Consider the following 26,394-nt stretch of genomic DNA (forward strand, 5'->3'; position numbering starts at 1 on the left):
AGTCTCCTGAAGGGGAATAGGTTTTGTTGTGCCCTCTTTACGAATGTCTTGGTGTATTTGGACCGTGACAGTTCGTTGGTGATGTGGACACCAAGGAACTTGAAGCTCTCAACCTGCTCCACTACGGCCCCGTTGATGAGAATGGGGGCGTGCTCGGCCATCCTTTTCCTGTAGTCCACGATCATCTCCTTTTGTCTTGATCAAATCAAATCAAATGTATTTATAAATCTCTTCTCATATCAGCTGATATCTCAAAGTGCTGTACAGAAACCCAGCCTAAAACCCCAAACAGCAAGCAATGCAGGTGTAGAAGCACAGTGGCTAGGAAGCACGGTGGCTTGATCACGTTGAGGGAGAGGTTGTTATCCTGGCACCACACGGCCAGGTCTCTGACCTCCTCCCTATAGGCTGTCTCATCATTGTCGGTGCTCAGGCCTACCACTGTCTTGACGTCGGTAAAGTTAACGATGGTGTTGGAGTCGTGCTTGGCCATGCAGTCATGAGTGAACAGGACGTACAGGAGGGGACTGAGCATGCACCCCTGAGGGGCCTCCGTGTTGAGGATCAACGTGGCAGGTGTGTTGTTACCTACCCTTACCACCTGGGGGCGGCCCATCAGGAAGTCCAGGATTCAGTTGCAGAGAGAGGTGTTCAGTCCCAGGGTCCTTAGCTTAGTGATGAGCTTGGAGGGCACTATGGTGTTGAATGCTGACCTGCAATCAATGAATAGAATTCTCACATAGGTGTTCATTTTGTCCAGGTGGGAAAAGGCAGTGTGGAGTGCAATAGAGATGACATAATCTGTGGATCTGTTGGGGCTGTATGCAAATTGGAGTTGGTCTAGGATAATGGTGTTGATGTATGCCATGACCAGCCTTTCAAATCACTTCATGACTACAGACGTTAGTGCTACGGGTCGGTAGTCATTTAGGCAGGTTACCTTGGTGTTCTTGGGTCTGCTTGGAACATGTTGGTATTACAGACTCGGTCAGGGACAGGTTGAAAATGTCAGTGAAGACACTTGCCAGTTGGTGTCTTCACTGGTCGGCGCTCGGAGTACACATCCTGGTAATCTGTCTGGCCCTGCGGCCTTGTGAATGTTGACCTGTTTAAAAACTCACATCGGCTACGGAGAGCATGATCACACAGTCGTCCGGAACAGCTGGTGCTCTCATGCATGCTTCAGTGTTGCTTACCTTGAAGCGCGCAGAGAAGTAATTTAGTTTGTTTGGTAGGCTCGTGTCACCAGGCAGCTCACAGCTGTGCTTCCTTTTGTAGTCCATAATAGTTTGCAAGCCCTGCAATATCTGACAAGCGTTGGAACGGGTAGAGTAGGATTCAATCTTAGTCCTGTATTGACGCTTTGCCTGTTTGATGGTTTCTCGGAGGGCATAGCGGGATTTCTTAAAAGCGTCCAGGTTAGAGTCCTGCTCCTTGAAAGTGGCAGCTCTACACTTTAGCTTAGTGTGGAAGTTGCCTGTATTCCATGGCTTCTGGTTGGGGTATGAATGTGCGGTCACTGTGGGGATGACGTCATCGATGCACTTATTGATGAAGCCAGTGACTGTACTCATCAATGCCATCGGAAGAATCCCGGAACATATTCCAGTCTGTGCTAGCAAAACAGTCCTGTAGCTTAGCATCTACGTCATCTGACCACTTCCTTATTGAGTGATTCACTGGTACAATTTCTTGTTTGCTTATGGCCTTATACAGCTAGTTGTGTGCGGTCTTAATGCCAGCATCGGTTTGTGGTAGTAAATAGACAGCTATGAAAAATATAGATGAAATCTCTCTTGGTAGATAAAAAATATATATATTTCACCTTTATTTAACCAGGTAGGCAAGTTGAGAACAAGTTCACATTTACAGTTGCAACCTGGCCAAGATAAAGCAAAGCAGTTCGACACATACAACAACACAGAGTTACACATGGAGTAAAACAAACATACAGTCAATAATACAGTAGAAAAAGAAGTCTATATACAATGTGAGCAAATGAGGTGAGATAAGCGAGGTAAAAGGCAAAAAAAAGGCCATGGTGGCGAAGTAAATACAATATAGCAAGTAAAACACTGAAATGGTAGTGTCACGCCCTGACCTGAGATATCTCTGTTTTCTTTCATTTTTGGTCAGGGTGTGACTAGGGTGGGTACGTTAGTTTTTGTATTGTTTAGGGTTTTTTGTATGTCTAGGGTTTTTGTAGGTCTAGGGGATTTGTATGTCTATGGTGGCCTGATATGGTTCCCTTGCAGTGGAAGAATGTGCAAAGTAGAGATAGAAATAATGGGGTGCAAAGGAGCAAAATAAATAAATACAGTAGGGGTTAGAGGTAGTTGTTTGGGCTAAATTATAGATGGGCTATGTACAGGTGCAGTAATCTGTGAGCTGCTCGATAGTGTAGATAGTGTGGTCTACAGCTTATCATGAGATACTCTACCTCAGGTGAGCAAAACCTTGAGTCTTCATTAATGTTAGATTTCGTGCACAGTTATTAACAAATAGACACAGACCGCCACCCATTGTCTTACCGGAGGCAGCTGTTCTATCTTGTCGATGTACGGAAAACCCAGCCAGCTGTATGTTATCCATGTCGTTGTTCAGCTACGACTTGGTGAAACATAAGATATTACACTTTTTAATGTCCCATTGGTACGATAGTCTTGATCGGAGCTCAGCCAGTTTATTATCCAATGATTGCACGTTGGCTAATACGATTGATGGTAGAGGCGGGTTACCCACTCGCCGTTGGATTCTTACATGGCACCCCGACCTACGACCCCTATATCTCTGTCTCTTCTTCATGCGAATGGCGGGGATTTGGGCCTTGTCCTGTGTCTGAAGTAAATCCTTTGCGCCCGACTCGTTAATTTAAAGAAAAAATCTTTGTCCTGTACGAGGTGAGTAATAGCTGTTCTGATATCCAGAAGCTCTTTTCGGGTCATAAGAGACGGTGGCAGAAACATTATGTACAAAATAAGCTACAAATAATGCAAAAAAACTCCCACAATAGCACAATTTGTTATAAGCCCGTAAAACAACAACCACCTCCTCCAGCGCCATTATAGGATGTTATAGGATGTAACATGTTGTAAGTTGTAATTTTAGGAAAATACCCCCTCCATGGAGGTTTTCATATTGATATAAAACAAATATCAATGCCTCTCCAATGGGCCTTTCATTTAAATGTTCTAAGACACCTGTATTTATTTGTTTTTACCAGAAAAAGCTTAAGTTATGGCCATTCTTCTGAAAAAGTGGTGGAAAAAATTGGAGTAATTGCAAATGAGGACCAGAACCAATGCTATGAATAATCAAGGACTTGGGACTATAAGGTTCTATCTGGAAAATGTATAGGTTTGAGATATTTAGTACTTTTCAAGTCGCAGATCTCTGAACTATTTTGTGATGTCTTCCTCTTTCATGACTCAATAAGTACATCACCTTATATTATAGTATTAGAACCTTATAGAAGCAAGTTCAAAGATGTTTGCGCAGATGGAAAAAAAAATCTGACATACAGTATCTCACATGTGAAGGACCACCTAAAGAGCAATTCTACGTGAATAGAATTTTTGACCAAAATGCCAAATAGAACCTTATAGTCCCAAGGTCTCAATATTATAGATTCTGCCTATTATTTACTTCTACCATCTACCAAATCAAAAGTGGTCATTTCAGATGATGTAGATTCAGTTATAAATTTAATAATATTTCATAAACCTCATGGCGCGAGGCAGGACTGACCACTGTCCACTCGTGTTTTCTGGATTCAGTTGGGTCAAATACTTTCTCAATATTTTCATTTACAGCGTGGCACAAGGAAGGGCTGACCACTGTCCACTGTCCATTCCTCTCTTCAGCATAATCGTCGAGCCACTTGCCATAGCTTTACACAATGATCATGTGTGTGATGTGTCAACATTCATCAATTAGCCAGCTAGCTATCCCATGCAAGATTTGGTCCTGAAATTACTATCAATGTGGCTTTCACATGTAGACCCATATTTGACATGTGTTTATTTGAAAAGATTAGATGATGGGGTACTAAATGATTCACAGAATACCCCTGAATACTTTTGCGTTGTTCAATAGTCAACCGCAGAGGGCAACTCAACCTAAATAGTGACAATGCTGGGATAGAATAAATAACTCATTCAGATTTTGGAAAGACCCTTTATTTTAATATAAAAATATAAATGATATGCTATAATTCATATATTACATTCAATTATTGCTATACTGACATTGATTATACATACACTGTATATATATTTATATATAGATGTGGGGTTGAGGATAGGGAGATTAGGAGAGGATAGATACTTTGTTGTGGACAATTAAAAAGTGCTGCTGCTTCTACATAGAATACATAATCATACTACATAGAATACATCATCCTACACCCTCCTCCCCACCCACACAAAAAAAAATGTATGCCATGGAAAGGTTGTCACTTGTTGGCAGTTCTACATTATTAAAGCCTGCTAGCCAGATATATGTCATGCCTATGAGCTTCTCTGCTGTCTAGGTCAGTCTCAGGATTTGGGCTTTGAGCTGAACTTTCAAGATGCCAAACCAAGTAAAAATGCTGTAGCGTAGGATCGACTCCAATGGTTGTTCTATAGAAGAGAAGCATTATGTTCTCGTTTACTCCATAGACCCTGAGTCGATACAGGAAGTACAGGCGCTGTTGGATGCGTGAGCACATGTTCTCCACATGGTGCACCAACACAGCATGCTGTCAATGTGAAACCCAGGATACCTGTATGAGCTCACCTACTTGGTGTCAAGGACGCAAAGGGAACAGTTCCTCCTATTCACCCTTAGCCTCAGTAAACCACACTGGTGCTTGAGGTCGAGTATTGAGGATGAGGATTGAGGATGATAATGACAAATTATGAGTAATAATGTAAATGTTTCTCTCCTCTTGGCATACGATTTAATTTATACATACAGTACATACATACATATACGTATGTTTGTACGTATGTGAACAATATAATGTGTGTTAAACTAATGGAGAAACTTTCTTGCAATGGGAGATATTTACAACTAGTTTGCGAATGTCTTTGGACTGCAGCCCATAGATAATGGGGTTCAGTGCAGGAGGAACCACATAAAACATAATTGATGCAAGTTTCCTGTGGTCTGACCACTGTGGGTACCGATGAAGAAAGACAATGATGAAACCTGTCATCAGCATAATGAGGTATACAGCCAGGTGTGTGAAACAGGTGTGCAGAGCTTTGCTGTTCAGCGACTTGCTCTTACTCCTCACACACACCATGGCGATTCTAATGTATGTCAGAGCCACACTCCCCATGGAGGTGATGAAGAAGATACTGGTGAAAAATAGTCCATAAATGTTATTTATAAGCACACTCTCACAGGAGAGCTTGAATAATGAGGCATTGTCACACCAAGGGTTGGTGATTTCCGACCTGCAGCGTGACAAGCGGAGGGTGAGGCCCAGGAGGACAGCCACAAAGACAAGGGACACCACCCAGGCAAACACACACAGCTTAACCAGCATTTTGTTGTTCATGATGGTGGCGTATCGCAGAGGATTACAGATGGCCACATACCTGTCAAAAGCCATGATCGTCAGTATCGTATGGAAGTTTGAACCAAACCAGTGACCCAAGAATGCTTGGGTGAAACACTCATTGTAGGTAATATATCTGTCTGATCTAGGTGTTAAAATGTCGAACAGCACTCGAGGTATGAAGGTGGTGATACTGAGAGCATCGTTGAAAGACATGTTGCAAAGGAGGATGTACATGGGCTGGTGCAGGCTCCTCTCCATGCAGATGAGCACTGTGAGGCCGATGTTGGCCACCATTGTGAAGATGTAGATGATAAGGAGGAGGATGAAGGCAGGGTAGGTGGACTGATAAATGACTTTAACCCCCTCTAGCTTGAGAAGGTCCATGCTGAATGTGTGGTTCTCCATCTGTGGGGCGGAGAGCCGAGACTAAAATACCAACTGAAATGTGCTCCGTTACACTATTGTTTCACCTCAATGATTCCGTCCATGCATACCTTCACTGAAACAGTTGGGGTTTTGTGCTTGTTTCTGAAGTAATGCTAATTGGACCTGCAATTCTTTTGCTGATTCCAAGTCCTTCTCAATTGGAGCAGGAACAGTAGTGAACAGTAGCAATATTTAGCGTGTATTCCAGGCTATGGAGAGCCTAGAGAAAATACGACAATATGAATCAGTCAACCACACAGTCAACAATACACCAGATACAGCACCAATAAATCAAATATCCTTATTTGATCATACTGTAATACTATTTTAACATCTCTTACCATTGGCAAAGAAAGAGACAATTGGACTGTCTGCGTGTCCTGTTCACCCGGTCTGACACACAACCCCACAACTGAGGCCAGTCAAAAACATCACCACCTTTTATTAGGTTAGGTGTTGAATCTCTAACATTGGGGCACATCCTGTGCACTCTGTGAGGCAAACCGTTTCCAAGCAACAAGCTCTCAGTTTGTCTCATCTCTCAGGTACTGTAACTCATCTGTTGTCTGTTTACGGTACCTCCCATTACAGTCAGTCCAATGTGGGTTTTATGGTGTTGACTGAATCTATAACCAACAGAAAAGCTATGACATTATTAAGGGCAGGTTGAAAGACAATCAATGTGTTGTTATCTTGCTAAGAAAAGGCCAGTCAAGGATGAAGCTATTGTAATGTATGGGAGGTGGTACCATACTTAACAATTTATGCACACTTGACTGTAAGTCGCTTTGGATAAAAGAATAAGTAACAAAAAAGTAACAAAAAATAAGTAACAAAAAAGAGAACGAGAATGGGAGAAAGAAACAGCTTGCCATGAGTACAGCAATCAGAGAGAAAGAGACACATTAGAATATATGCTTTTCTCTGGGCTTTTGAGGTCATTTTATCTCCTTCTCCAACACTAACAGAGACTGACCAGCTCGGCTCAGAGACTTTTATCGATCTTCTCCCATAAACTCAGGCAGAAATGTTTAGTGAATATTGAATGGGTCTTGCTCAGCACAATGTCCTCATACAGCCTCTCTCTGCTGCTCCATTTAACTGCCTGGAATCGTGGAGATGTGATACACAGCAGGGAGACCTTTTATGAATACTGAATAAGCATATTTTCTATGTACATTCACTATATTATTCCATATTTTATTGTGATAGTATTGGGATGAGCAAAAAGCACTTATTACATTTGAATCAACTTTGAAATGCATGCAGAGTTAAACAAGAGTGTAGGCATTTTTGCAGTTGTATTTCAATACAGGAATGATTTGAGTTGTAGCATTTGTGTGTGCTTGGCTTAGAGAGCTGCTGTACTAAATTGTGTTGGTGTATGTAGGATGATGTTGATGTAATGGTACAGAGGCCAGGCAAGTCGATATTGGCTGTCCAGATAATTTAATGTGCTGCAATCACAGCTTGATAACCTATACCCTGCCTTCTCTCTCTGGAGCAATTATGCGTGTCTGTCTATTTAACACTGTCTAGAATCCTGCAAGGCAGTGATGTTATGTTAGCCAATGTACACCATTACATTGAATGATTATGTTTGAATGTTGAGTTGTTATACATGGAATAGACTGTATTGCGGATCACTATTTCTCCACAGGGAAGTACTACATTGCTACCATGACGATGATCACCGCATCGACCGCCCTGACTATCTTCATCATGAATATCCATCACTGTGGTCCGGAGGCGCGTCCTGTCCCTGAGTGGGCCCGCCGCTTCATCCTGCACTACCTGGCACGGATCTGCTTCGTCTTCGAGGTGGGAGAGAACTGCTTCACTGGCATCCCCCAAGAAACAGGCCTCGCCTGAGCCCCCACCCGACCACAATAGCAACCCCCAAACTAGAGGTACTAACTGGGATGTGAACGGGCAGGCCTGGGGAGGCATGGAAGGGAGGGGTGAAGAGGAAGTGGGATGGGTGGGCGTAAAGACACCGGAAGAAAAAGAGGAGGGGAATAGACTGAATGTGAAAAAAGGGTCATACCAAATGTTTGAGCCCAGTAGGTGGAAAGACGACCTGTTTGTAAGTATAGATGCAGAAGAGGAGGAGGAGGGAGCAGCATGAGGAGAGGCAGAAAGAGAGAAACGTTTCAGAGGGAAAATTGGGTGCATGGGAGGGGCAGAGGAAAAAAGAGGCAAAGGTGGAGGAGGAGAGAGAGGAGGTGCAAGAGGAGGAGGAGAGAGAGGCTGTGTGGAAGGAGGAGGAGAAAGAAGGAAAGGATCATTAGGAGGCGCAGAGGCTAGGGGTAGGAGGGAGGTGATGGTGAGCGTCCAGTGTGTGTGTCAGCGCCAGGCGCTCCGCAGGAACATCGAGTACATCGCCAGCTGCTATCATGACCAGCGTTCCACTCAGAGACGTACGGGTGAGTGGAGGAAGGTGGCCAAGGTCATGGACCGACTCTTCATGTGGCTCTTCTTTATCATGGTCTTCCTCATGAGCCTCCTCATTATGGGCAAGGCCGTATGAGCACGTGCAGAGAGAAGAGGGAGAAGTCTCCAAGTACAAGTGACCCTCCGGCACAGATCTAAGATCAGATCCTACCCTTCCCAAATGCTGACTTTAACCATTAAGGGGGATCCCAAACTGACCTTAGATCAGTGTCTAATGGTAACTTTATCCTACCCCAACTTAACCATTCAGAGTTTACCACAGGAGATACTGTGTGTGGGTTTTTGTACGTATACTAGCTGTTTATATTCAGCACTGTAAGGTAGACTTAATTGATCTCATTTCATACAGAAGTCGTTTTCTGTGAGTCTAAAGTGTTTGTAGGGGAGACCGGAACAAACTTAATCTGTGAAATGGAGCCAAAGCAATTCTTCTGCCACCTGGCGACTATTATAAAAACACACACACACACAGTTTAACAAGTCCACATTTTTATATCAAAATAACTTTTACCGCTCTTCATCCTTTTACTGATTTACTGTATGTGAATAATCCATTAGACAATTGAATTTTTAAGTGTACTTCTCAGGCCTGCCAGTCACTACATGAGAACCACAGTACTTTATGAGTGCACACCTGAGAAGTGCACACTTTCTTTGAGTGCACTTGATACTGTTGAAGATTTGAATTGTAGATATATAGAATGACAATGCTAAAATAATAGTAATGGTCCATGCTTAAGAAGAATAATGTATCCAATGCTTATCACTTGTCTTGTACCATAAAGAATATTGCATATGTACAAGTAAGCCATTACATGTATTAAATATTTAATAATATCCAAATCCCAAACTTTGTAAACTTCTTAACCCCAGGCAAACATTTCAGAGTGAGTCATGAAAGGGAAAGGAATACTGTTATACACTCATCCCTTCCAGTTGTGAGGAATAGGACAGGATACATGGAAGAGAATGAGGGGGACGGTACATTAGGACATGTAGTAATGTAATCCAATAACCCTTTAATTAAAATCCTTAGGGCTTTGTGAATGAATTAGAAAAGCCATTTAACCTTAACTTTAAAACCCATTGGAGAGTTCTGTTGTGACGGTACAAGGGTAATCTCCCTCTGTCAGGACCCGGTGCGAGAAACAGTCACTAATAAATCGGCAGAACCCAGAAGATGAGGCAGACACAGCAGTACTAAAGATTGTGGTTTAATAAATGAACAAGATTTTCAGGCAAAGATCATAAATCCACAATGTACAAAATAAAGCCAAAAAATGGCTATCTTCCAAAATACAAAGAAAATCCACAAAGTGGTAAGAACAGCAAGGGAAAAAACAAACCTCAAAAGACTAATCCAAAATACACAAGAACAAAACCAGCGAACCTCTGGAAAATCCAACAAGAGAAAATATATGTTCACAACAGGGCTGGGGCTGGGTGCTAACATACAAACACTGAGCAAAGAACTGAGGAACACACAGGGTTTAAATACTAACAAGGGAACGACATACAGGTGCAAACAATAATTAGAGCAAGGAAAAAACAAAAGGTTCAAAAAAGGTGCAATGGGGACATCTAGTGACCAAAACCAGAACAGTCCTGGCCAAAACCTGACAGAATCCCCCTCCTAGGAACGGCTCCTGACGTTCCTACCAGCCTTCTCAGGGTGGAGGGCCCTGAACTGACGAATGAGGTCAGGGTCCAGTATGTCCTTGGCAGGAACCCAGGAGCGCTCCTCGGGACCGTAGCCTTCCCAGTCCACCAGATACTGCCAGGACCGCTGCACCCGGCGGGAGTCCAGTATCCGGTGGACGGTATAAGCCGACTGGCCTCCGATGATACGGGGTGGAGGGGGAGGTCTGCCTGCCGGGATAAGGGGAGAAAAAACAACAGGTTTTAATAAAGAAATGTGAAATGTGGGATTAATCTTAAGGGATCTGGGTAAGTGCAGGCGAAAAGTAACGGGATTGACTCTTCTGGCAATCTTAAACGGACCGATGAATCTCTGGGACAGCTTGCGAGACTCCACCCGTAGCGGTAAGTTTTTTGTTGAGAGCCATACTCTCTGGCCGGGGTACAGGGTAGGACTGGGACGGCGACGTCTGTTGGCTTGTCGTTGGTACTGCTGTGAGGAATGCAGAAGATTAAGACGGGCCTTCTTCCACGTAAGCCGACAGCGTTTGATGAACCTCGAGGCTGAAGGCACTCTGACTTCTGCCTCCTGGTCCGGGAACAATAGAGGAGCATAGCCAAACTGACACTCGTGCGGGGATATACCAGTGGAGGAGGAGCACAAGGTGTTGTGTGCGTACTCGGCCCAAACAATGAAGGATGACCATGTGGACGGGTTGTTGGAAACCATACATCTGAGGGTGGTTTCCAGCTCCTGATTCATCCTCTCAGTTTGGCCGTTGGACTCCGGATGGTACCCTGACGATAAACTGGCCGTGGCCCCTATGAGTTGGCAGAAGGCCTTCCAAAACCTTGAGGCGAACTGGGGACCTCTGTCGGAAACCATATCTTGCGGGATGCCAAAGACTCGGAACACATGGTTAATCACCAACTCAGCTGTTTCCTTGGCAGAAGATAATTTGGTCAAGGGAACAAACCTGGCCGCCTTAGAAAACCTGTCGATGATGACTAGGATAGTAGTATTACCATGGGACGGAGGAAGGCCAGTAATAAAGTCCAACGAGATATGGGACCAGGGTCGGTGGGGAATAGATAAAGGATGAAGGAGTCCTTGAGGGCGGAGGTGAGAAGATTTGCCCTGGCAGCACACGGAACAGGCCTTGACAAAAGTGGCAACGTCTTCTTTTATGGTGGGCCACCAGAACTTACGCTGAATGAACTCCAAGGTGCGACCTACGCCCGGGTGACAGGTGAGGCGAGAGGAGTGCCCCCACAGAAGGACTTGGGATCTTGCTGCCTTGGGAACAAACAACCGATTGGCAGGACCTCCTTTAGGACCCGGTTCGATGGCTTGAGCTTGTCTCACGGTATCCTCAACTTGCCACGAGATTGGAGCCACGATCTTAGCGGCAGGAAGAACAGTCATGTCAGTATCTTCTCGAATGGCAGGAGAGTAGACTCGTGACAAGGCATCCGGTTTGAGATTCTTCGACCCGGGTCTATAGGTGAGGATAAACTGGAATCGGCTGAAGAAAAGAGACCATTGAGCTTGTCTGGAGTTCAAGCGCTTCGCCTGCTGGATATACTCCAGATTTTTGTGGTCCGTAAGCACTTGAAACGGTTGAGAAGCCCCCTCGAGCCAGTGTCTCCATTCCTTCAATGACATCTTAACCGCTAGGAGTTCACGATCCCCCACATCGTAATTCCTCTCTGCCGGGGTAAGCCGGTGAGAGAAGAAGGCGCAAGGATGAAGCCTCTTGTCTTCACCCCTCTGAGACAGGACAGCTCCAACACCAACCTCTGATGCGTCTACCTCCACCACAAAAGGTTCATCCGCCGTCGGTAGTGTCAGGGTGGGAGCAGAGAGGATGCGCTGCTTGAGTCCTTGGAAGGCCGTCTCAGCTTCTCTTCCCCACAGAAACCTTGTGTTGCCACCCTTGGTTAAAGCTGAGAGAGGGGCTGCCACCGAGGTGAAGTTCTTGATGAACTTGCGGTAGAAGTTAGTGAAGCCCGGGAAACGCTGAACTTCCTTAACGGACTTGGGGGTGGGCCAATCCGCTACCGCCCCTACCTTCTTGGGGTCCATCTGGACTTGACCGGGTTCCACTACAAATCCCAGGAATTGTACTCGAGAGGAATGGAATTCACACTTTTCCAAGCTTAACGTACAAATGGCTGTCTAGGGGGCGTTTGAGCACTTGTCTGACATGCTTAGTGTGTTCTTGAAGGGAGCTCGAAAAGATGAGGATGTCATCCAAGTAAACAAACACAAAAATGTTAAGCATATCCCTAAGCACATCGTTTATGAGCGCTTGGAACACAGCTGGGGCATTGGTCAGGCCGAAGGGCATCACCAAGTATTCGTAGTGACCAGTAGGCGTGTTGAAAGCGGTCTTCCACTCGTCACCGGGTTTGATCCGCACAAGATGGTATGCGTTCCGCAGGTCAAGCTTAGTGAAGACCACTGCTTCCTGGAGCAGCTCAAAGGCTGTGGCCATAAGGGGTAGCGGGTAGCGGTTATGGACGGTTATGGCATTAAGTCCCCGGTAGTCGATGCAAGGATGTAATCCCCCGTCTTTTTTAGCCACAAAGAAAAACCTGCTCCCGCCGGCGAGGTGGATGGACGCATGAGGCCTGCAGCCAGAGCGTCCTTGATGTAGGTATCCATAGCCGCTCGTTCGGGAGGAGATAGGGAAAAGATCCGACCCCTGGGGGGCAGGTGCCCGGAAACAGGTCGATGGGGCAATCGTAAGGTCTATGGGGTGGTAGTTTGGTGGCCCTCTGTTTGCTAAATACCGGTTTGAGGTCATGGTAACACTCGGGAACTCGGGACAGGTCGATGGATTCTAGAGACTCAGGAGGGGAACTCGGGAAGATACAAGTGGCTTGGCACGTAGGACCCCACTGCTTGATAGTGCCCACAGACCAGTCGATGTGAGGGTTATGGCTGTGAAGCCAGGGGTATCCAAGGACGAGAGGGAACTCGGAACACGAGGTCAGATGAAAGTTCATCACTTCCTGGTGTTGGGAAACTGAAAGTCGCAAGGGGGTAGTGACACGAGTGACAAGTCCAGATCCCAAAGGGCTTCCATCCAGCGTAGTAACCCTTATGGGGTCACTTAGAGGTTCAGAGGGAACGCCATTCTCCTTCGCCCAGACACCATCCATGAAGTTACCTGCGGCTCCAGAGTCTACCAAGGCTTGAAGGGGAAGCTCGTGGTTGTCCCAGGAAAGGGTAACTGGAATGAGCAGGCGGGAGTTGTACGGATGGGAGGAGGTTATGTTTCCCGTTACAGTCCTCCCAGGCCTGCACGGGAGAGTGTGTTTTCCCTGGAGCTCGGGACACGTGGAGAGGAAATGGCCCGGTTTGCCACAATATAGACAGCATCGCTCCCTCATCCGGCGGTCTCTCTCAGCCTGGGAGATGTGTCCAACCTGCATGGGTTCCGGTGGAGTCAGCGAGGATAAAGGTGGAGACTCGGAGCTGGGACCGATAGGAGCTAGGGTGAGAGATCTACGGTTGAGCTCTCTCCCTCTCAGACGTTGGTCTATGCGTGAAGCCAACTTGATCAGGGACTCGAGGTTGTCCGGTGGTTCCCGAGTGGCCAGTTCATCTTGGATGGTGTCGGAAAGACCCTTCAAAAAGCACACTGAGCGCCTCGTCGTTCCAGCCACTCGCTGCTGCCACCGTGCGGAACTGGATGGCATAGTCCGTCACGCTGCGCCGACCTTGGCGGAGTCAGGAGCTGTTTGGCTGAGTCAGGACCGCTGGTAGGACCTTGAAACACTCGCTTGAATTCTTCAGCAAAGGTAGAGTAGCTGGCACAGCAGGGGACTTTGGGCATCCCACACAGCAGTAGCCCAGGCTAGGGCTTTTTCCGACAGCAGGGTGATGATATATGCTATCTTGGACCGGTCGGTGGGAAACGACGAGGGTTGCAGCTCGAAGGAGAGAGAACATTGGGTGAAAAACCCCTTACAAACACTCGGATCACCTGAGAACCGTTGGGGAGGCGGCAGACGAGGTTCAGCCAGGGGGTTAACTGCCACGGGCACTAGAATCTTATGAACTGGAGCAGAAGCGGTTGCAGGGGAAAGTTGATCAGAAATCTGCTTTATGGAAGTCATCATCTCCGACAGAAGTTGAGAATGTCCAGCCATTAAGGCCTCTTGCTGAACCAGAGCAGCTTCGTGACGTTGGACAGTCCCCTCGTGGTGGGACAGCATGGGAAAAAAGTCCTGGGTACTGGCTGCCTCTGGGTTCATATTAATGGCTCAGTGTTTCTGTCAGGACCCGGTGCGAGAAACAGTCACTAATAAATCGGCAGAACCCAGAAGATGAGGCAGACACAGCAGTACTAAAGATGGTGGTTTAATAAATGAACAAGATCTTCAGGCAAAGAATATAAATCCACAATGTCCAAAATAAAGCCAAAAGGCAAAAAATGGATATCTTCCAAAATACAAAGAAAATCCACAAAGTGGTAAGAACAGCAAGGGAAAAAACAAACCTCAAAAGACTAATCCAAAATACACAAGAACAAAACCAGCGAACCTCTGGAAAATCCAACAAGAGAAAATATATGTTCACAACAGGGCTGGGGCTGGGTGCTAACATACAAACACTGAGCAAAGAACTGAGGAACACACAGGGTTTAAATACTAACAAGGGAACGACATACAGGTGCAAACAATAATTAGAGCAAGGAAAAAACAAAAGGTTCAAAAAAGGTGCAATGGGGACATCTAGTGACCAAAACCAGAACAGTCCTGGCCAAAACCTGACAGAATCCCCCTCCTAGGAACGGCTCCTGACGTTCCTACCAGCCTTCTCAGGGTGGAGGGCCCTGAACTGACGAATGAGGTCAGGGTCCAGTATGTCCTTGGCAGGAACCCAGGAGCGCTCCTCGGGACCGTAGCCTTCCCAGTCCACCAGATACTGCCAGGACCGCTGCACCCGGCGGGAGTCCAGTATCCGGTGGACGGTATAAGCCGACTGGCCTCCGATGATACGGGGTGGAGGGGGAGGTCTGCCTGCCGGGATAAGGGGAGAAAAAACAACAGGTTTTAATAAAGAAATGTGAAATGTGGGATTAATCTTAAGGGATCTGGGTAAGTGCAGGCGAAAAGTAACGGGATTGACTCTTCTGGCAATCTTAAACGGACCGATGAATCTCTGGGACAGCTTGCGAGACTCCACCCGTAGCGGTAAGTTTTTTGTTGAGAGCCATACTCTCTGGCCGGGGTACAGGGTAGGACTGGGACGGCGACGTCTGTTGGCTTGTCGTTGGTACTGCTGTGAGGAATGCAGAAGATTAAGACGGGCCTTCTTCCACGTAAGCCGACAGCGTTTGATGAACCTCGAGGCTGAAGGCACTCTGACTTCTGCCTCCTGGTCCGGGAACAATAGAGGAGCATAGCCAAACTGACACTCGTGCGGGGATATACCAGTGGAGGAGGAGCACAAGGTGTTGTGTGCGTACTCGGCCCAAACAATGAAGGATGACCATGTGGACGGGTTGTTGGAAACCATACATCTGAGGGTGGTTTCCAGCTCCTGATTCATCCTCTCAGTTTGGCCGTTGGACTCCGGATGGTACCCTGACGATAAACTGGCCGTGGCCCCTATGAGTTGGCAGAAGGCCTTCCAAAACCTTGAGGCGAACTGGGGACCTCTGTCGGAAACCATATCTTGCGGGATGCCAAAGACTCGGAACACATGGTTAATCACCAACTCAGCTGTTTCCTTGGCAGAAGATAATTTGGTCAAGGGAACAAACCTGGCCGCCTTAGAAAACCTGTCGATGATGACTAGGATAGTAGTATTACCATGGGACGGAGGAAGGCCAGTAATAAAGTCCAACGAGATATGGGACCAGGGTCGGTGGGGAATAGATAAAGGATGAAGGAGTCCTTGAGGGCGGAGGTGAGAAGATTTGCCCTGGCAGCACACGGAACAGGCCTTGACAAAAGTGGCAACGTCTTCTTTTATGGTGGGCCACCAGAACTTACGCTGAATGAACTCCAAGGTGCGACCTACGCCCGGGTGACAGGTGAGGCGAGAGGAGTGCCCCCACAGAAGGACTTGGGATCTTGCTGCCTTGGGAACAAACAACCGATTGGCAGGACCTCCTTTAGGACCCGGTTCGATGGCTTGAGCTTGTCTCACGGTATCCTCAACTTGCCACGAGATTGGAGCCACGATCTTAGCGGCAGGAAGAACAGTCATGTCAGTATCTTCTCGAATGGCAGGAGAGTAGACTCGTGACAAGGCATCCGGTTTGAGATTCTTCGACCCGGGTCTATAGGTGAGGATAAACTGGAATCGGCTGAAGAAAAGAGACCATTGAGCTTGTCTGGAGTTCAAGCGCTTCGCCTGCTGGATATACTCCAGATTTTTGTGGTCCGTAAGCACTTGAAACGGTTGAGAAGCCCCCTCGAGCCAGTGTCTCCATTCCTTCAATGACATCTTAACCGCTAGGAGTTCACGATCCCCCACATCGTAATTCCTCTCTGCCGGGGTAAGCCGGTGAGAGAAGAAGGCGCAAGGATGAAGCCTCTTGTCTTCACCCCTCTGAGACAGGACAGCTCCAACACCAACCTCTGATGCGTCTACCTCCACCACAAAAGGTTCATCCGCCGTCGGTAGTGTCAGGGTGGGAGCAGAGAGGATGCGCTGCTTGAGTCCTTGGAAGGCCGTCTCAGCTTCTCTTCCCCACAGAAACCTTGTGTTGCCACCCTTGGTTAAAGCTGAGAGAGGGGCTGCCACCGAGGTGAAGTTCTTGATGAACTTGCGGTAGAAGTTAGTGAAGCCCGGGAAACGCTGAACTTCCTTAACGGACTTGGGGGTGGGCCAATCCGCTACCGCCCCTACCTTCTTGGGGTCCATCTGGACTTGACCGGGTTCCACTACAAATCCCAGGAATTGTACTCGAGAGGAATGGAATTCACACTTTTCCAAGCTTAACGTACAAATGGCTGTCTAGGGGGCGTTTGAGCACTTGTCTGACATGCTTAGTGTGTTCTTGAAGGGAGCTCGAAAAGATGAGGATGTCATCCAAGTAAACAAACACAAAAATGTTAAGCATATCCCTAAGCACATCGTTTATGAGCGCTTGGAACACAGCTGGGGCATTGGTCAGGCCGAAGGGCATCACCAAGTATTCGTAGTGACCAGTAGGCGTGTTGAAAGCGGTCTTCCACTCGTCACCGGGTTTGATCCGCACAAGATGGTATGCGTTCCGCAGGTCAAGCTTAGTGAAGACCACTGCTTCCTGGAGCAGCTCAAAGGCTGTGGCCATAAGGGGTAGCGGGTAGCGGTTATGGACGGTTATGGCATTAAGTCCCCGGTAGTCGATGCAAGGATGTAATCCCCCGTCTTTTTTAGCCACAAAGAAAAACCTGCTCCCGCCGGCGAGGTGGATGGACGCATGAGGCCTGCAGCCAGAGCGTCCTTGATGTAGGTATCCATAGCCGCTCGTTCGGGAGGAGATAGGGAAAAGATCCGACCCCTGGGGGGCAGGTGCCCGGAAACAGGTCGATGGGGCAATCGTAAGGTCTATGGGGTGGTAGTTTGGTGGCCCTCTGTTTGCTAAATACCGGTTTGAGGTCATGGTAACACTCGGGAACTCGGGACAGGTCGATGGATTCTAGAGACTCAGGAGGGGAACTCGGGAAGATACAAGTGGCTTGGCACGTAGGACCCCACTGCTTGATAGTGCCCACAGACCAGTCGATGTGAGGGTTATGGCTGTGAAGCCAGGGGTATCCAAGGACGAGAGGGAACTCGGAACACGAGGTCAGATGAAAGTTCATCACTTCCTGGTGTTGGGAAACTGAAAGTCGCAAGGGGGTAGTGACACGAGTGACAAGTCCAGATCCCAAAGGGCTTCCATCCAGCGTAGTAACCCTTATGGGGTCACTTAGAGGTTCAGAGGGAACGCCATTCTCCTTCGCCCAGACACCATCCATGAAGTTACCTGCGGCTCCAGAGTCTACCAAGGCTTGAAGGGGAAGCTCGTGGTTGTCCCAGGAAAGGGTAACTGGAATGAGCAGGCGGGAGTTGTACGGATGGGAGGAGGTTATGTTTCCCGTTACAGTCCTCCCAGGCCTGCACGGGAGAGTGTGTTTTCCCTGGAGCTCGGGACACGTGGAGAGGAAATGGCCCGGTTTGCCACAATATAGACAGCATCGCTCCCTCATCCGGCGGTCTCTCTCAGCCTGGGAGATGTGTCCAACCTGCATGGGTTCCGGTGGAGTCAGCGAGGATAAAGGTGGAGACTCGGAGCTGGGACCGATAGGAGCTAGGGTGAGAGATCTACGGTTGAGCTCTCTCCCTCTCAGACGTTGGTCTATGCGTGAAGCCAACTTGATCAGGGACTCGAGGTTGTCCGGTGGTTCCCGAGTGGCCAGTTCATCTTGGATGGTGTCGGAAAGACCCTTCAAAAAGCACACTGAGCGCCTCGTCGTTCCAGCCACTCGCTGCTGCCACCGTGCGGAACTGGATGGCATAGTCCGTCACGCTGCGCCGACCTTGGCGGAGTCAGGAGCTGTTTGGCTGAGTCAGGACCGCTGGTAGGACCTTGAAACACTCGCTTGAATTCTTCAGCAAAGGTAGAGTAGCTGGCACAGCAGGGGACTTTGGGCATCCCACACAGCAGTAGCCCAGGCTAGGGCTTTTTCCGACAGCAGGGTGATGATATATGCTATCTTGGACCGGTCGGTGGGAAACGACGAGGGTTGCAGCTCGAAGGAGAGAGAACATTGGGTGAAAAACCCCTTACAAACACTCGGATCACCTGAGAACCGTTGGGGAGGCGGCAGACGAGGTTCAGCCAGGGGGTTAACTGCCACGGGCACTAGAATCTTATGAACTGGAGCAGAAGCGGTTGCAGGGGAAAGTTGATCAGAAATCTGCTTTATGGAAGTCATCATCTCCGACAGAAGTTGAGAATGTCCAGCCATTAACCTGTCTAGGATCAGCGTGGCGCTAGCGGCACACCCCCCCCCCCCCCACTGAAAAACCAGTGCCGCGAAATTCAAAAAAAATATTTTTTTAAAATATTTAACTTTCACACATTAAAGTCCAATACAGCTAATGAAAGACACAGATCTTATGAATCCAGTCAACATTTCCGATTTTTAAAATGTTTTACAGGGAAGACACAATATGTAAAGATGTACATCTATTACCTAAAAACACATTAGCATATTCCACCATCTTTTATTTGTCCACCAACACCAGTAGCCATCACCAATTCGGCTAAACTAAGATATTTATAGCCCCTAACCAACAAAAAAACTCATTAGATGACAGTCTGATAACATATTTATGGTATGGGATAGGTTTTGTTAGAAAAAAGTGCATATTTCAGGTAGACTTCATAGTTTACAATTGCACCCACCATCACAAATGGACTAGAATAATTACAATGAGCAACGTGTTTACCTAACTACTAATCATCAAACATTTCGTAAAAATACACAGCATACACGAATCGAAAGACACAGATCCTGTGAATACAGACAATATTTCAGATTTTCTAAGTGTCTTACAGCGAAAACACAATAAATCGTTATATTAGCTTAGCACATAGCAATTAGCAGCCCAGCATTGATTCTAGCCAAAGTGAGCGATAAAAGTCAACATCGCCAAAAGATATTAATTTTTTCACTAACCTTCTCAGAATTCTTCCGATGACACTCCTGTAACATCACATTACAACATGCATATACAGTTTGATCGAAAATGTTTATATTTAGCCACCAAAATCATGGTTAGACAATGTGAAATGTAGACAAGCTGGTAAAGAAAACGTCCTTGCGCCACTTAGACAGTGATCTACTCTTATACATAAATACTCATAAACGTGACTAAAAAATATAGGGTGGACAGGGATTGATAGACAATTTAATTCTTAATACAATTGCGTTATTACATTTTTTAATTTATCCTTACTTTTCAATACAGTTTGCGCCAAGCGAAGCTACGTCAAAAAACATGGCGTCCTAAGCCACTAAAATGTTTCGACAGAAACACGATTTATCATAATAAAAATGTCCTACCTTGAGCTGTTCTTCCATCAGTATCTTGGGCAAAGGATCCTTTCTTGGGAGAAATCGTCTTTTGGTGGAAAGCTGTCCTCTTGCCATGTGGAAATGTCAACTACGTTCGGGATGAACTGAAAAGCGCACCCAACTTTTCACATCGTTGCAAAAATAAATGTCCCAAAATCGCACTAAACGGATATAAATTGCTATAAAACGCTTTAAATTAACTACTTTGTGATGTTTGTAACTCCTATAACGAGTGAAAAGATGACCGGAGAAATATAACAGGCTAAACTAACGCTTGGAACAGGAGAGGGTCGGTGTCTTCCACGCGCGTTACGCAGCAAGAAAAGACTTGCTAGCTAAAGGTTTTTTTCATTTGTAGGGCCTGTGAACGAGCAATCGAGCCCGTTGGAATCGTCATCACGTAAAGGCATCCAGGGGAAGACGTAAGAAGTGTCCGTATAGTCATAGCAACGACAGAGCCCTTTTAAATGACTTCAGAAAAGTGGCCAACGTTTCTCAAATCTGACTCCATGTCAGGGAAATTGCTGTAGAATGGGCTCTGTTCCACTTAGAGACAAAATTTCAACTCCTATAGAAACTATAGACTGTTTTCTATCCAATAATAATAATAATATGCATATTGTACGATCAAGGATTTTGTGGGAAGCCGTTTAAAAAATTAGCCACATTAGCATAAATAGTCTAAACAGCGCCCCCATCCCCAACAGGTTAAGGCCTCTTGCTGAACCAGAGCAGCTTCGTGACGTTGGACAGTCCCCTCGTGGTGGGACAGCATGGGAAAAAAGTCCTGGGTACTGGCTGCCTCTGGGTTCATATTAATGGCTCAGTGTTTCTGTCAGGACCCGGTGCGAGAAACAGTCACTAATAAATCGGCAGAACCCAGAAGATGAGGCAGACACAGCAGTACTAAAGATGGTGGTTTAATAAATGAACAAGATCTTCAGGCAAAGAATATAAATCCACAATGTCCAAAATAAAGCCAAAAGGCAAAAAATGGATATCTTCCAAAATACAAAGAAAATCCACAAAGTGGTAAGAACAGCAAGGGAAAAAACAAACCTCAAAAGACTAATCCAAAATACACAAGAACAAAACCAGCGAACCTCTGGAAAATCCAACAAGAGAAAATATATGTTCACAACAGGGCTGGGGCTGGGTGCTAACATACAAACACTGAGCAAAGAACTGAGGAACACACAGGGTTTAAATACTAACAAGGGAACGACATACAGGTGCAAACAATAATTAGAGCAAGGAAAAAACAAAAGGTTCAAAAAAGGTGCAATGGGGACATCTAGTGACCAAAACCAGAACAGTCCTGGCCAAAACCTGACACCCTCATCCACTGCCAGACACTAATTCTGCTCACGATGACAAACCATTCATATACTCTCCCAAACTACACACACTGTAGAAAACAGGACTTTCATAGGCTTTGAACCGGACCGCTTAAACTTGCTTAGTGGAGTGGTGCCAGGAAAATAACCTCTCCCTCAACGTCAAAAGAATGAAGGAGCTGATTGTGGACTTCAGGAGACACTGATCATTATTCACGATTCATTCAGGACTATCTGTAATCGTGGTAGCATCCACATTAATGTAGCAGTGTTTAGAAACATTTTCTATTGTTATTTACAATAAAAGTGACTCCAGGATGACACAATACATTATTTACCATTCATTCCTATTGGGCACAAAATAATCTGAAACAACCCAAACAGCAAATGCATCCAAGTTTGTAGAAGCTTGGTGCAATCATTGCGTGCTAGGAATTTGGGACCAAATACTTAACCTTTTACTATTTTAATGCACAAGTGAATTTGGCCCAATACATTTGGTGGGACTATGTACAAAAAGTGTTGTAATTTCTAAACGTTTCACCCAATATCAAGGAAAATACTCTAAAATTAAAGCTGACTGTCTGCACTTTAACCTCATAGTCATTGTATCATTTTGAATCCAAAGTGCTGGAGTGGAGAGCCAAAAAAACAAAATAAAATGTCACTGTCTGTCACACCTACTCCTGCTCCCTCCTACCGGCGCTCAACATCAACGGTCCTGCTCACGATGACACCAGTCCTGGCAACCCACATTACGCACACCTGGCAATCATCATTGCGCATACCTGCTCCCCATCGTTACGTACACCTGGACTTCATCATCACCCTGATTACTCTCCCTTTATTTAGTCCTCAGTAGTGTCAGTCATTAGGTAGTATTGTGTTCACCCATGTTTGTTCAGTTTATCGGGTAGTGAGGTCTGCACAACGCATCACCCGGGGCAAACTACCTGCCCTCCAAGAAACCTACACCAACCGATGTCACAGGAAGGCCAAAAAGATCATCAAGGACAACAACCACCTGAGCCACTGCCTGTTCCCCCCTCTATCATCCAGAAAGCTAGGTCAGTACAGGTGCATCAAAGCTGGGACAGAGAGACTGAAAACAGCTTCTATCTCAAGGCCATCAGACTGTTAAACAGCCATCACTAACATTGAGTGGCAGCTGCCAACATACTGACTCAAATCTCTAGCCACTTTAATAATTAAAAATGGTATGTAATAAATGTATCACTAGTCAAATTAAACAATGCCACTTTATATAATGTTTACATACCCTACATTACTCATCTCATATGTATATACTGTACTCTATACCATCTACTGCATCCTGCCTATACCGTTCGGCCATCGCTCATCCATATATTTATATGTACATATTCTTATTCATTCCTTTACACTTGTGTGTATAAGGTAGTTGTTGTGAAATTGTTAGATTACTTGTTAGATATTACTGCATGGTCGGAACAAGAAGCACAAGCATTTCGCTACACTCACATTATCTGCTAACCATGCGTATGTGACCAATAACATTTGATTTGACTCACCTTCTGCACCTGACTCCCGGTGTATACGTTACTGTCTCAATAATTTTGGAGCTCACTGTAACTGCCAAAATAAAGGAAACACCAACATAAAGTGTCTTAACTTCTACTTGCACACAATCCCGGATCCGGGAGCACCCCCATCAGTAAAAAAGCTGACTAGCATAGCCTAGCATAGCGTCACAAGTAAATACTAGCATCAAAATATCAATAAATCACAAGTCCAAGACACCAGATGAAAGATACACATCTTGTGAATCCAGCAATCATTTCTGATTTTTAAAATGTTTTACAGGGAAGACACAATATGTAAATCTATTAGCTAACCACGATAGCAAAAGACACAACTTTTTTTTCCACCATTTTTTTCCTGCATAGGTAGCTATCACAATTTCGACCAAATAAAGATATAAATAGCCACTAACCAAGAAACAACTTCATCAGATGACAGTCTGATAACATATTTATTGTATAGCATATGTTTTGTTAGAAAAATTTGCATATTTCAGGTATAAATCACAGTTTACCATTGCAGCCACCATCACAACTCTCACCAAAGCAACTAGAATAACTACAGAGACCAACGTGAATTACCTAAATACTCATCATAAAACATTTCTGAAAAATACACAGCGTACAGCAAATGAAAGACAAAGATCTTGTGAATCCAGACAATATTTCAGATTTTTTAAGTGTTTTACAGCGAAAACACAATATAGCATTATATTAGCTTACTACAATAGCCAACCACACAACAGCATTGATTCAGGCCAACAATAGCGATAACGAATAAACCAGCAAAAGATATAAATTTTTTCACTAACCTTCTCAAACTTCTTCAGATGACAGTCCTATAACATCATATTACACAATACATATAGAGTTTGTTCGAAAATGTGCATATTTAGCGGCACAAACCGTGGTTATACAATGAGAAAAGTAGCCAAGCTGCCAACAATATGTCGGGAGAAATCTTGGGAGAGGCAACTAATCTAATCAGTAACTAATCCTAAACTTGACTAAAAAATACAGGTTGGACAGCAAATGAAAGATACATTAGTTCTTAATGCAATCGCTGTGTTAGATTTTTAAAATTAACGTTACTACGACATACAGCGTGCGTTAAAGCGAGACCGCACCGAAATTAATGGCGGAATAGTATTTTTACATTTTCCAACAGAACAATGAATTAACATCATAAATACTTCTTACTTTTTGATGAGCTCCCATCAGAATCTTGGGCAAGTTGTCCTTTTTCCAAAAGAATCGTTGCTCGGTTGTAGATTGTTGCCTTCCACGTTGGAATTAGCAGTAGACATTAGCCATGTGGCAAAGACGTGTCCAACTCACTATAACGCAGCACTAAGAAATATCCGAAAATCGCAATATACTGATATAAACTGATATAACTCGGTTTAAAATAACAACATTATGATGTCTTTAACACCTATATCGAATAAAAACAGAGCCGGATATATCTAAGGGCTATAACGGGAGCTTTCTAGAACGACATCCTGAGGTCCTTTTTGCGTCATGGCGAAGAGAAGAAAGGGAGAACCCCACGTTGCCAGCCCATTTGTAAGGCCTCAGATCTGCCTAGCAACTCCATTTCAATTCTCACTATTCGCTGACATCCAGGGGAAGGCGTATGCAGTGCATCTCAACCAATAGAAGACAGGCAAATAAATAAACCGACCTCAGAACAGCCTGCAGATTTCAGCATTCTCACATCCTCATAGGAAAATTGCTCCAACTCGAGTTCTGCTTTACTCACAGATATAATTCAAACGGTTTTAGAAACTAGAGAGTGTTTTCTATCCAATAGTAATAATAATATGCATATTGTACGAGCAAGAATTGAGTACGAGGCAGTTTAATTTGGGAACGAAATTATTACAAAGTGCAAACAGCACCCCCTATTGAGAAAAGTTTAGGGCTTTGGGTCACCACGAGCCAAAACAGCTTCAATGTACCTTGGTGTAGATTCTACAAGTGTCTGAAACTCTATTGGAGGATTGAAACACCATTGTTCCACAAGAAATGTCATAAGTTTGGGGGTTTTGTTGATGGTGGTGGAAAACGCTGTCTGAGGCACCGCTCCATGTCACGTTATGACCCTAGTTCTTGTGTTATTTCTTTGTTTTAGTTGGTCAGGACATGAGTTGGGTGGGTTATCTATGTTTTGGGTTTCTATGTTGGGTTTCTCGTTTGGCCTGATATGGTTCTCAATCAGAGGCAGGTGTTAGTCATTGTCTCTGATTGGGAACCATATTTAGGTAGCCTGTTTTCTGTTGTGTTTTGTGGGTGGTTATTTCCTGTTTAGTGTTTTTGTTTCACCTCCGGGACTGTTCGTTTGTCGGTTTATTGTTTTGTTTCAGTGTTCAGTTTTATTATTAAAACATTATGGACACATACCACGCTGCATCTTGGTCCTCTTCTTCTCCTCCAGACGACGAACGTTACACTCCAGAATCTCCCGTAAGTGTTCAATTGGGTTTAGATCTGGTGACAGAGATGGCCATGGCATATGGTTAACATAATTTTCATAGTCATCAAACCATTCAGTGACCGCTCATGCCCTGTGGATGGGCGCATTGTTATTCTATAGGGGCATAGCAATGGTTTCCAAAATAACGGCCTGCCCAGCATTTTTACATATGAGCTTAAACATGATGGGATGTTAATTGCTTAATTAACTCTGAAACCACACGTGTTTAGAAACACCTGCTGTCAATATACTTTGTATCCATCAGTCACTCAAGTGTTTTCATTATTTTGGCAGTTACCTGTATGTATCCTCAACATTTTGAACTCCTGAATGATTCTGCTGGTATTTGAGCTGATGATGTCAAATAACCATTGGGACAATAATGAGAGTGGATGTTTTGGCAGCTTTTAAATTCCCTTAACGCTGAATCCATGTAAAAACAGTTACCTTCGTATCCCTCCCACACAAAAAATGCCAAATAGTGACGTGTGCATTCGTGCCTGCGTGACATCCATCGGATTAGTGAGCTTTATGGCCATAACCTTTAAAAGCAATTTGAGTTACTTACTACAGTGATATGTTTTATAAGAGGGAACAGTTGTTTACAGAGCACAGAGAAACGCCATGGCCAATGGAGATAGTGGTATATCATGAACCAGCCCTACGCAACTGTTTTACCACCTTTACCCATCACATTTCATCTTTCATTGTCATTCCCAGCTGATACAGATACTGTGCCTATCAACATTTTGTCTGGTGGTAATGGGGCTACCTTGGCAAACATGTCAGAGTGGTCATACATTTCTGTGTGGTGTCCCGTAAACACTGAGTATACGAAACATTAAGAAAACCTGCTCTTTCTATGACAGACTGACC

General features: G+C 45.2%; 1 protein-coding gene and 2 pseudogenes across 1 annotated transcript; 1 reads left to right on the top strand and 2 right to left on the bottom strand.

The window, feature by feature from the left end:
* Nucleotides 1-5,011: 5,011 nt before the first annotated feature.
* On the bottom strand, nt 5,012-6,852 carry LOC129867826 (olfactory receptor 7C1-like). The gene is made up of 2 exons (XM_055941318.1): nt 6,827-6,852; nt 5,012-5,957 (listed from the first exon to the last, which is right to left on the bottom strand). Exons 1-2 carry the CDS (start codon nt 6,850-6,852, stop codon nt 5,012-5,014), a joined length of 972 nt encoding a protein of 323 aa, XP_055797293.1.
* Nucleotides 6,853-7,382: 530 nt separating this feature from the next.
* LOC129867827 (neuronal acetylcholine receptor subunit alpha-9-like) lies at nt 7,383-8,507 on the top strand (annotated as a pseudogene).
* Nucleotides 8,508-12,041: 3,534 nt separating this feature from the next.
* On the bottom strand, nt 12,042-22,282 carry LOC129867828 (uncharacterized; annotated as a pseudogene).
* Nucleotides 22,283-26,394: the final 4,112 nt, after the last annotated feature.

Source organism: Salvelinus fontinalis, chromosome 13 (genome assembly GCF_029448725.1).
Source record: "Salvelinus fontinalis isolate EN_2023a chromosome 13, ASM2944872v1, whole genome shotgun sequence".
Taxonomy (NCBI): domain Eukaryota; kingdom Metazoa; phylum Chordata; class Actinopteri; order Salmoniformes; family Salmonidae; genus Salvelinus; species Salvelinus fontinalis.